Source organism: Glycine soja, chromosome 1 (genome assembly GCF_004193775.1).
Source record: "Glycine soja cultivar W05 chromosome 1, ASM419377v2, whole genome shotgun sequence".
Taxonomy (NCBI): Eukaryota; Viridiplantae; Streptophyta; class Magnoliopsida; order Fabales; family Fabaceae; genus Glycine; species Glycine soja.
Genome location: NC_041002.1, coordinates 6,340,568 through 6,353,935, shown reverse-complemented (window position 1 = coordinate 6,353,935; position 13,368 = coordinate 6,340,568). Strand labels below are relative to the sequence as shown.

At 33.0% G+C, this 13,368-nt stretch overlaps 1 protein-coding gene across 1 annotated transcript; it reads right to left on the bottom strand.

The window, feature by feature from the left end:
• Positions 1-11,525: 11,525 nt before the first annotated feature.
• Positions 11,526-12,748, bottom strand: LOC114406789 (glyceraldehyde-3-phosphate dehydrogenase B, chloroplastic-like). Its single transcript, XM_028369970.1, has 3 exons — positions 12,580-12,748; positions 12,307-12,483; positions 11,526-11,651 (listed from the first exon to the last, which is right to left on the bottom strand). The coding sequence occupies exons 1-3, from the start codon at positions 12,718-12,720 to the stop codon at positions 11,526-11,528; spliced, it is 444 nt and encodes a 147-aa protein (XP_028225771.1). The 5' UTR covers positions 12,721-12,748.
• Between the last annotated feature and the right edge of the window lie 620 nt (positions 12,749-13,368).

The following is a 13,368-nucleotide window of genomic DNA, read 5'->3' as shown; positions in this document are numbered from 1 at the left end:
TGACCCAGGCGTATGCACGGGTTACAGACTAGTTAATATAAATGAAGAAAACGTTAATCATTCAAGTTTTTAAAGGATTAAGCAATGGATTAACTGTGCATTGGATATTTAAGATTTTTAAGTTTTTGTTATTAATTTTTCTTCTAGATAAAAGTTCTACTTTTCTGTCATTTGTGTGCACTTTTGAAATTATTCAGTTTGGGTAATAACATGTTATTTAATTAGTTTGAATTGTACTTAAATCACCAAATAATAATATACCATGTGATAATAATAATAAAATTTTGGATGACAAATTTTATACACACACACAATTATTGCCGAATCACTCTCAATTCAAAGCTTTGTGAGTCCCCTTTCCCAAGTTGTTATTAGAGTAGTTAAAATTCTCCAAAGGTCGTGTTAACTCAATTATTTTGTTAATTAATGAAAAATAACTTTCAAGTACCAACAAAATATAATTTATAGGATGGTCATATACTCAAACATAAATGAACAAAATTTAATAGTTAATGTGATTTTTTAAGTAGTTACATAATATTAAATTTTAATCCTTTATGTATAGTTATACATTTTATATTTAATTCCCTTATTTTTATATAAGATATTTCCTTTCATAAGATATATCATCTCTCTTTATCTTTCTATATAAAGAGAGTAAAGGAATCAATATTATATAGGAAGTAAAATTAATGTAAAAATTATACTGATAAATTTTTTAATAGTAATTATTTAATATTTTTATTATTATAATATTTATAATTTAAAATATATATCATGCATAATATTGTCATTTGTTTTTATTTCTAAGTTAAATCACATATTTTGTCTATTTAGCAACAAAATTTAGAATTAAATAGACATTATTTTATAAGATAAAATATACATTTATAATGATTTAAATTTCATACACGGACATAATTTCATACACCACAAAAAATACATTTTTGTGTTTCCAATAGTATACTACAAAGTCACTCTCCTATAATACAACACATGTTTCTAACAAGGGTAATATAATCTTATTAAAGTTTTTTTTAAGTTTGGGGTGAACTCAACCAAAAATTAACAAAGCTCGAATAAGGTATACATGTTGCACAAGTAGTTATATGGGAATTGCTTTGGGCACCTGCAGAATTGCTGGTACACCCAGAATTTTTAAAAAATCCCCATTATACCCCTCTCTGTTATAAGTTGTTTTCAGGGCTTTTCTTCTTCAAGCAACCTTGTTTTTTTTCCTTGAGCTTTGTTCTCGTGAGAGGTGTTCTGTGAGAGTTTGTTGTTCGTTCTTGTGTCGGATTTAATGGAGGTGCATTTGTTTACAGTGGTTTGTCGGCAAGAGGTGGTTGTCATGGCGGTTGGTTTGGCCATTAATGGCGGAGGTAAGTTGTTCATTTGATTTTTTTCGCATAATAGTTACGAATTGATAATTTTTAATTTATGTAAAATTTATAGATTGATAATTCGTAAGTTTTATATAACTTATGGATTGATAATTCGTATACTTTTTATGGATTAGCAATCCGTAAGAAGTATATAGATTGCAACCAATCCGTAAAAAGCATACGGATTGACTATCCATAAGCTTCATACAGATTACCATCCGTATGCTTCTTACAGATTGGTAATTTGTATGAAGATTATGGATTGACAATCCATATGTTTCTTACGGATTGGTAATCTGTAAGAAGCATACGGATTGTCATTTCGTAATCTTCATACGGATTGTCATTCCGTAATCTTCATACAGATTACCAATCAGTATGCTTATTTTAAATTTATTTTTTATTTATATAACTTTATTTTATTGTTTAATTAGAAAAAAATGGAATTGATAATTAAAAAACTTTTAAATAGATATAGCTAGAATATTCATTTGATAGTTGTAGTGTGTATAGTTTGAAAGTGATATTAATGTGAAAAGAATTGATACATAATTAATTTTTTTCGTTTTTAATTTGATGTATTATATTAATAAATGCAGTAAAAAATGTGAAAATTACATGATTGTATAATTATGGTGTGGTTAGGGGTTTTTTGTTTGTGATTGAAATTTTTAAATGTTTTGTTAAGATGGACGAAGATCAGTGGATGTATGATAGTGTAATGTTTGAAGAAGTTGATATGAATGACCAAAATGAAGATGAAGCTGGTGTGAATGAAGAACAAGTTGATTGTTCTGATGCGTTCAATATTTCTCAGATATTAATATGATTTATTGTTATTAAAGTAATTAAATGAATGTCCCTTAAAGACCAAACTTGTATGGATTGCATTTGTATGGATTGCATTGCATTGTAGGTGTTTGCTACCCATGATGATGTTCTGCATTGGGCTCGATCTGTTACTTATGAAATTGGATTTGTGGCGGTGATTATGAGATCAAACATAAATAATGGTATTAGAGGAAGGACCTTATTTGTTTTAGTTAGTTGTGAAATCAGTGGTCAGTATAGGGCTAAGAAGCAGGATTTGGTAAGAACATGTACTGGCAGTAGAAAATGTGGGTGTCCCTTTAAGCTGCGTGTGAAACTAGTTGTGGGAGGCGAAGGATGGAAGATGAATTTAATTTGTTGGAGTCACAATCATGAATTGGGGAAGTCATTAGTTGGACATCCATATGTCGATCGACTGACTAAGGATGAGAAGATCATTGTTGCTGATATGACAAGGTCAATGGTGAAACCAAGAAATATTCTTCTAACATTGAAGGATCACAATGTCAATAGTTATAAACCAATCAAGAAAATATACAATGCAAGAAATGCTTACCGTTGTTTCATAAGAGGCAGTAATACTGAAATGCAACAACTAATGAAGCTTTTTAAACGAGATCAGTATATTCATAGCCATAGATTAAAGGATCAAGATGTTGTGCATGACATATTTTGGAGTCATCCTGATGCAGTCAAATTAACCAATGCCTATAATTTGGTATTTTGATAGATAGTACCTCTAAAACAAACATGTATAGGCTGTCGATACTTGATATTGTTGGTGTGACACCAACAGAGATGACATTCTCTGCTACCTTTGCCTATTTGGAGGGAGAACGTCTGAATAATGTTGTTTGGGCTCTACAAAGGTTTTGAGGTCTTTTCCTCATACATGATGCACTCCCTGGAGTTATTCTTACCGACAGAGATCTAGCATTGATGAATGCAATGAAAAATGTATTCCCTGAGGCTACGAATTTGTTGGTAAAAAAAATGCATGAAATTTGTCTTGGAAGCCTGAGGGAGTTTAATAGATCATCCTTCTGAGTAACAGTTTGATGAGTGACTTAAGAAGTTTGAAATTGTTTGCTTACCATGGCCAATGTTTGTTGACAATGTCAATCAAACATGGGTGATTCCTCACAAAGAAAGATTTGTTAAAGCCTGGACGAATAAGGTGATGCACTTTGGAAACACAACAACTAACGCGTATGAAATTTTTAAATTTTTCTAGTTGTCAGGTTTTATGATTAAATGGATTAAAAAATATTGTGTTTCTTCTTTTGGTCGTGTATTTCATATGCAGGGTTGAGTCTGCTCATTGGGCCTTAAAGAGACTACTATAAAATAGCCTTGGAAACCTATGTAGTGTTTGGGAAGCCATGAACAATATGACCACATTGCAATACGCTGAAATTAAGGCATCTTTTGAGACAAGTACACATGTGGTTGGATATATTTTTAAAGTTACCTTATACAAGAGACTACTTGGCATGATATCAAGGTATGCTTTAAATCAGATTGCTGTTGAGTTTGAGTGTGTACCTTATGCTGGCAAAAACCCTTCTCATTGTGGATATGTGATGAGAACTACTCACGATCTTCCATGTGCACATGAGTTATCCAAATATGTTGTTGGTACCATACCACTAGAAAAAACCCATATGTTTTGGCGAAGGCTAAGTTTTTCAGACCAAGGGTAATTTGAGCCCCAAGTGAGCATAACCGAAGAGATGGAAACCATATCCAAGCAATTTGAAGAGCTTGATGTTTGTGACAAAGTTACTTTGAAGAGTAACCTTCGGAAAATTGCTTACCCTGATCTAAACTCTATGTGTGCTCCTCCAAAAAAAGGTGAAAACAAAAGGTGCTTAGAAGAGTCCGATGACCAAGCAACAAAGATCAACAAAGCGTGATTCGTCCTGTTGGGAGTATGTTGATGGATTACATTTAGTGCAGAATAGTAATTCTTCATTCAAAGGTAGTGCATCATCATTTGAGCTACCAATTCAAAGAAGGACCATGCTGATGTTGGATCAATTTCATCCATGCATTCATGATTCCATTGTAAGCATTATTGATGTCAAAACTGATGGAAACTGTGGGTATTGTGCAATTGTTGCCCTATTAGATATGGGTGAAGATTCATGGTCATTGGTGTGCAATCATTTTCTTAAAGAACTTACAAAATGGTCTGATGAGTATATGAACTTGGTTGGTGGCATAGACCGATTTGAGGAATTAAAGCTGTCCCTACTTGTTGATGGATTATCCATGGTATATAACTTTATTGTTATGTTTTGTTCGATTAATTTTACTTTAAATAAATTCAATTTGTTGACTGTTACATGTAGGTTATCATGGACAATTGGATGAATATAATCGACATGAGATATGTTATTGCATCAAGGTATAATGTGATCCTTGTTTCTCTTTCACTCTGACAAAGCATGACATTTTCCCCTTTAAGAACTCAACCACCAACAAATTCTTCTGTGCATCGCGTCATATGTATTAGTCATGTGTATGACAATCATTTTGTTCAGATAAATTCATGATCATTCTCTTTGTGTAATTATTGTAAAAAAATATGCCCCATGGTATTTTCAATGTGTATGTGCTTATGTAACAAGTATTTCTAAGAGACCGTTGTTCGTTACCACCAATAGCGTTGTTATGGTATACACATTGTCATCATCAGGCAAACTAGTGGTCCACATCATATATTAGTAGAATGCAACATTATACAAATTTGTCAAGGTTGAACACAAAATTTGTTGATTTAGGTGAAGATTGAACATTTAGTTACTTATGCGGTTGTCATGTAATACCATAATATACACGTGTTTTCATCAACGTTGATATAATTATGTATTTCACTAAATTTTCACATTTAGTTGCTTAGTGTGTTTATGTCACATTGAATCCACTAATTAGGGTTTAGTGTTACTTGAATAATTAACTTGGTTTACTTACTTAAGTTCTTAATAAAAATCAACTTTAAAAATAAATAAATAATTAAATAAAATTACACAAAAAATTTACAACAATATTTATTTATTACAAACAGAATTTAAATAAAAATATTAATTTATTTTAAATTTTAAAATATTTTTTTATCTCAAATTGAAAAAATAAATTTAAATAAATATATGGGTTGGCAATTAGTATAAGGCATACGGATTGACAATCTGTATGCCTTATACGGATCCCCAATCCCCCACGGTGAATGCACAAAAAATCCGACAAAGAAGAGCTAGGGCACTTACGATGACGATGGACAACGACAAGATGACTACGGTGGCGATCACTAGTGGCGCGACAACAACACAAATGACAAAGGCGGCAGGAAAAAAGAAAAAGAAAAACGCTTTTAAAAAATAGGTGAAGGGCAGTTTTGCCACTTCACCTAATTTGCTTGATGTACCAGCAGTTGGGCTGGTGCCCAAAGAAAAACCTAGCTATATTCCTCAAGGCCCAAATTGAAGATAAATAAATTTTAGGATACAAAAGCTAAACCAAACTGAGAGATCATAAGTGTCTCAATAATGACCAATCCTTTTTATTCATTAAAGTCAATCTAGTGGTAAAGATTAGAATAATTTATTGGAGGTCTTATATTTTAACTAACCACATTGTCCCTACGATTACTACAAAAAAACAAAGGAATTTTACCGGCGGTGATGTAAACCACCACAAACAAACATATTTTTTATTCTCATGCATGTGTCACCTGATACTCCATGTCACTAACTAACATTGTGTGCTTAACACAACTCAAGCAAAACCCTCAAAATTTCTCTTTCTCTCTCTCCTTTTTCTTTTGCGTCACTCGAGTCTCCATTGAGACTTTGGAATTGTCGCCGCCACCATAGGGATTCAACTTCTGCCATGAAATTGCAAGGCTCACAACTTGAAGTACTCTGAAGGAGAAGTTTCGAGTGATCAACATTGATTCCAGAGTATAGCACTTTTTGATTTCTTCCATGGTTTCACTAGGATTTTTCTTTGCTTCGTTTGAACTCTGAGCATGTGTTGTGTTTGGGCAAAACCTAACATTGGACTCTGCCGCCACTGCAAGTGCATGAAGAACGAATTTGGGGATGGCTTCAGAGGATCATAAAATTTGGGAATTGAGAACTTTTATGACTATATGGGAGGAATTATTAGGTCAGTTCTTCATTCTCATTCTATTGTGATTTTGAGACAAAACCCCAACTCTTTGTTTTTGATTCCACTCATGCGCTTCAAGTAGGAAATGAAATGGTTCGCAAATGTTGTTTTTTTGTATGTGTAACAATGATTCCATGGTTTTTTTTAGCTATTATAGGTCCAAATGCTATTGGTCACAAAGCAAGGTTTGGACTCAAATGCTTGGATTTGCTATCGGTGAATCCGCCACTCCTTTTATATCGTTAATCATTTTGTTTTTGGTTTTCTTGATGTTATTGCTAGTGATTTCTGGTTTTCTTATTTTGTTTCTAGATTTTCTCAATTCCCAATGTTGATTTTTTTTCTCAATTTTAAAGATTTATTGTGAATGGATTTTTAAGCATGTGCTTGATGTAAGTAGATCCTTTGTTTGATCTAAATGTGTTTTTCATTGTTATTATGAACACACTACTACAAAAAAATTAAGAATCATCAAAATGACTTTTAAGAATGATTGTACAGACATTGTAGAAAATCATGTAATAGAAAGTCATAACTTTTTAGAACGGTTCATATTGCGACCGTTCTAAAAATGTTATCATTTTAGATTCGTTTGTGAAGAAAACCATTCTAAAAAGTGACTTTTCAGAACGGTTATTGGACTTAACTGTTCCTAAAAGTCTCTTTTTAGAACAATTTTGTGCCAAAACTGATCTAAAATGGTATCTGCGTAACAAAAAGGAAAATGTGAAGGAAATGAAAGACTTTTTGTTATAAGGAGGAACTTATAAATGAAAAAAGAAGATTATGACCCATGAATGCTGCATCAAGTTATCAACTACTGCATAAAGGAAGATTCTAAAAACATTCAGTTGTTTCATCACTTGGTTTCAATCATACTATTATGTTATATATTCTACTAAATTTTGCCTTTTCTTATTTGGACATCATGCCAATCTTTCAGCATAATGTACTCGATCAGAAAAATGCATCACTAAAGTTCTATGTGCAACATTCTACCTTAATTCTACCTGAATATGCGCAATTATGCATGCTTAGATATATACAAAAGCAAAGATTGACACACACTTGCATGAAAACAGAAATTAGAAAAAGCATTGTCTATTTACCATAGCAACAATAATTCTATATAGCAATTCAATCCCATCAATACAACATACTAATACTTGCCACAGACATAGATATCTGTGTGGATGACCCAATCTCTACTCCTAAGGAAATGTCCTACAGGAATGAAACTCATTAAAATGAATATATATGTGCACAAATGCATGAGTACACAATTGAAACCTCCCAAGTTTATCTCTCATGCAAATGCCCTAAAATCAACAACACAAAAATTTCATATAAAAGTAAACATTTAATGATATCTTAGAGAAGTAATCTTTCTTGTAAAAATATACAAAAGGACAAATGGCATTTCATTTGAAAAGCAAACCGAAAACTTAAATGACCTCAAATAGGTAAGCACAAAGGCAAACATGAGTGGACTTGATACTTAGACAAACCATTAGACATATAATTTTGAGATTGAAACGGACTCATTAAACTACAAAAATATATGAGTGGACTTATTTTTTTTAAAAGGCAAATCAATGATATTATAAACAAGGGCCACAAAATGTGATCAAGAGTACAAAACAGAGCAAGATAAATAAGCAACAAAATACAAAAACAGAAGCTATTCTAACATCCCTAAACATGCTTGTGGGTTACGAGAGCAATTAACAAAAGGTGGACCACTTGAAATAGGACCCCTGCATGTAAACTAGGACCAAGATATTTGCTTGACATGCATGTGACATGCATAGTTTGCAATAACTCTCTAATATCATGTGACATGCATGTGAGATCGAAGGATAAAGTTAAGTACTTGATATTTTGGGATGCATTCATATCACCCTTCTCTTGCAGTCTCCAACTTGGTAATAACCAAAAATTGTCCATCCAGTTACATATTAGTATAATTTTCATTTTTGGGCTCACTGAATTACTATTTATAGTTTTTAATTAGAAGGTAATTTATATTGAATGATTCTCGTTGTTCAGGGAAAATAAGAATCAATCCAATGAACCAGCATTATTAGAGGAAGGTTTAGTAGAGCCACAGATTGTGATGCAAAGTTTTACAGATTCTGAAATACTTGGAGATGGCTTTCGTTGGAGGAAACATGGGCAAAAGGTGGTGAAGGGCAATCCATATCCTAGGTTTATAGTTGATGCCTGTTCTATGTTCTCATCAAGGTAATTATTTTAAATGATTTGCTTCAAGATCGCTTTGAAAGAAATAATTTTGGATTCTGCCATGCATTGCCTTGATAATCTTTTCTTATAAATATTGCTGCAAAATTGTAGTTAAGGGATGCAAGAGGATTCTAAAGTACACCCTGTGACGCCCTCTACCATTCACATATATGTACTAATAATAAAATGAATAAAAAATCACAATTAATTAAAAGTTTTTAAAACACATTTAAATACAAGTCTTTCAAAAAGGTAAAAGGCTCACATTCACTTTTCTAACATCATAATAAAACTTGTCCAAATAAATAATAAATCATCTCGGTTCAAAACAAGATCGTCCAAGACTTCATGCAATTAATATAGAAATCTATACCCCACATTTTGCAAGAATGCTCCAACCATGTGGGATCGACATAGGCTTAAAGGAGCACTCAAACCAGGTGTATTTACCCCCAAGGCCTACACTCTGAAGAGTCCGTCAGGGCCTCTCCCTCATGATTCAGGTCCAACCCAAAAAACATTTTAGCACGTAGACTCTATCTATGAATTGTACAAAACACATGACTCCTCAATTGTTCTCAAAATAATTTTATCTCATCGCGCTTGTGATTAAACTCGTCGGGTCCACTCAGTGTTTCCCATCACAATACTCGTCATACATTAACTCGTCGCCGTTAAAGGGTCTTATAGTCGTGTGATTGTACTACAATTCATAGTTCACAACTCAATACACATGTATTTCACCATTCATCACAGGTTCAATTTGTCACTTACTCACAATTTGAATCACAATTTCATAATCTCAATGTAACAGTTTATACAAAATGCTTCTCACAACATAGGGAGTAAAATCCCTCAAACAATTTCACACAATCATATTGAAATCATTGAATCAAATCATAGGTCAAAAATATGAAAACACCAAGAGCACTCAAGTTTATCAACCAATTCGCATTAGAACATCAATTGGTCCATCAACACAACAATATCGTATTTATAATTGTAAAGGAAAATTATAATTCAATAAACATCTCAAAATAAACCCCAATTTGATCCCCTAAGGATTCCTACACATGTTCATTCTAACCCCAATTGTGATAAACTCATTCCTTACATCTAAGCGGGCTCACGTGTGTATTCTGACAGCGATATCGGCATCTCTAGCAATTTCCTGAGATTCCTCGAGTTTTTCCTCTAATTTGCTTTGATAGGATTTCCAAGCGTTAGAAAGAAGGAGAAGATATTAAAGCCTTCATTTTGTACTGTCTTTGTGAGATTCATTTTTCTCTCTCCATTAATATTATTTCATAAATCCCAATGGTAAAGGTGTGCAGAATTGAATTAAAAACCAGGTATCTAAATTTCACGATGATCCAACGGTTAATGAGTCCAAAATCATAGTTTTATTGAACAGGTTTTGAATCTTTACGGGAAAAGAGAAAGCTATGATATGAAGGACATTTCTCTTAGCTCTAACATTTTTTCTCATAATTTCCAACGGTGAGAATGCTCGTAAATGAGTTGCGAACCTAGTGTTGAAATATTATGACGATTCAAAAGTTAACGAGTCTGAGATCATCGTTTTACTAAGACAGATTTGAGTATATGTGAAAAAAGAGAGAGTTTTGGGAGGAGAAAAGAGAAAACAAATTTGAGAGGAAGAGGAGGCGTAGATTGTGAGTCTGACCTAACATGTCTCTATTTATAGTTAGGATACTCACAACCTATTATTTACTCTATTTATTTATTTTTATTATTTTATAAAAAAGAAACTCTATTTTATTTCCTATCAAATGAATAAATCAAATATTTTTATTTTTATTTTCCTTCAAACCATTACTTTAATACAATTATTTGTCCTTATTTATTTAATTATAAAAACCTCACCATTTTCTAAAACTCTATCTTTTTTAACTGAAAAAAATCTTTTTAATTTATTTACGAAAAATGAGATGTTATACACCCTGCCGTTATCTTAGCCCCATAGGTTTCTAAGATACAATAATTCCTTGAAATTAAGGACTCAATTGAGTTTGAGTTCCTATTCAAATAACTACTGATCACTAGTGTTTGTTTTCATTCTCCTATTTCATGATGTTTTATAACAGCACCAACTAATTTGTCTTGCAAAAGTTACTATAGGGGTACTAATATCAAATCTAATGTTTGCAAACACGTGGACGTCATGCTTGCGGGTTAAGGGAGCAATTAACAAAAGCTAGACCACTTGAAATAGGACACCTGCATGTAAACCAGGACCAAGATATTTGCTTGACATGCTCCACCACTGCATTAAAATCAGGGGCCTTGTTCTGAAAAATAATAGAATTTCTATGTAGCCATAAACACCAACAAGTGGCGTGCCATATCAGTTTCAAATTGGTAATGTTTTGATAGAAGGAAATTAGAACCATTTCAGAAACTAATGAACCCTATACCAATATGCTTCATTCTATCATAATTATTTAATCTTAGATTAACACTGGTTCTTTCTGAAATTTGTGTCATGTGGGATCACAAGAAGCAATGTTCATTCATGAAACTCCAATTGCCACTGATTCAAAGTGCACAAAACTTAATGGACAGTCAACAAAGTAGATATTTTATTAATTACTTTAGCTATTTAAGATGGACATGCATACTTAACAATTTAGGTGCCAAAGCTCATGCACAAATTATGTAGATACTATCTAGAATTAAATTAGGCAGCCCCAAATTTATCTCATGCCAAAGATCATACTTATGTGAGACTGAGAAGACTTGGAATAAGGAGGTTTGATTCTAAACATTATGCGTAGCAGTTGCGAAACCAAAGTATTATAAACAAAAAAAAAAACATAGAAATAAGGCATACTTCTCATTCACTCCTTTTGTATTACATATCTTTGACATTCACGAGATTTCTGGAGTCACAGGTAACATGAAACCAAGTACAAGCATTAACGAGAGTTGGATCCCAGCTGTGTAGCACATTGCTAGGGTCAGAAAGCCTGCTTCACAAAGCATGCAGAGCGTTTCCTACACACAGACACAGGAAAGATGGAAAACAATTATGTTGAACTATTCATTTCGAAGTGATTCAAATAAAGTGTTTTGGAACTTTTACATGATTGAAAAAAAGCTAATGATTTTGGCATAATAAATTGAAGGCCATCACACTTTATAAAAGCAGTAAAAGAAAAGTGCATTGTAAGTAGACATTTGAGTAGGGTGTCTTAGTGGGGATTGGTGTGGGCCAAAACTAGATCATAGAGGGGAAAATGAGAAGTAGTACTAATTCTACATTAATTATGGTCATAACCAGCTCCATGTAATCGCTTGATTTCAAATGCATGACCTGCGGTGAGCATAGCATCCAAGGACACCGTCCCCTTTCGTAGCCTCAAGAAAAACAAAATACTAGAACATAACAAGATAAGGGAAAGATCCAAAGAGGTGAATAATGCTGTCATATATGAATTATTTTGTCCTTTTGTTTCATGTCCCTTTGTCACCAAGGGACAGGCTAAACTTGAAAGAAAGCTTAGATCTAGTTTCTGCGAATTCACATTGAAGAAACAGTATATAAGAAAAAGCAAATGCAACCACTTAAGAGGGATGGCACATGAATAATCAATCTTCTAGCACAAAAATGATGCTGCGTTGACATTTGAAACTCACATCACAACACAACCTTAGTTGTCACGAACCTTACAATGTTAGAGGTCTCATGAGTGTAGTCCCCTTCATTTATTCCGACAATATAAATTGGGATATCAGCACCCTTTGCAGGAGCAGTGATAATAACCTTCTTGGCACCTGCTTGGATGTTTTTGCCAGCCCCAGGGCCATCCACAAACACTCTCGTTCCCTGAACAAAAATTCACTCGTTGATCCTTTTAGCAGCTCTTTAATAAATAAACAATATTGGGTCATGTTTGAAATAAGTCAAGTAATGTGGAGTTACCTCAATAACAATGTCAATTCCAAGCTCAGCCCAAGGAAGCTTAAGAGGGTCCCTGCTTGAAACAACCTTGATGGGCTTACCATCAACAGTGATGGTTTCATTGTCTAGTATTTTCACATCTGTTTTAAAGGTTCCTAGCATAGAATCATATTACAGCAGGTTCGAAGCCTTTAGGAATATATGCAAAGCAGAAGGTATAGGATTAGAACACTACCACTCCCCATTCAGTGAAACTAACTATTCTTTCTGTGCCAACAAAACAAAATTAGCCAAGCCATTATTACATGTTATGAATCTAACATTTTCTAGATATATATTGAGCTTATGTAAAAAAAAAAAAAAAGATGTATATTGAGCTGATTGAGATTCCCTAATGAAGAAGACGAAGAAAGTAAGAGCTAGTATATATCTATAATAAAGTAAAATCCATACAAGCAGGAAGGTAACTCTCATGATCATTCAATCAGATGGGAATGGATTCAAATATAACGTACTGAAATAGTAATAAAATACAAATAAGAAAAATAAATAGAAGTCTAGAAGAATGAGAAGAGTAATAATCCTCCAAAATTCTTCTCAGGTCAAGTCCGTAATTCAAGTGGGATTTTCCCCTGTACAACGCCACTCATGCTAGACATAACCGTCTCCCTCAAAAAGTACTGTATTATTCCTCCATGCCCATTCTTCATAGAAAATTCTTCAAAATGTGCTCCACATTAGTAGATGCAAAGCTGACTTATGCAACATGCATTGTCCAATTCAAAATTGCAATAGAACAACACATGATTA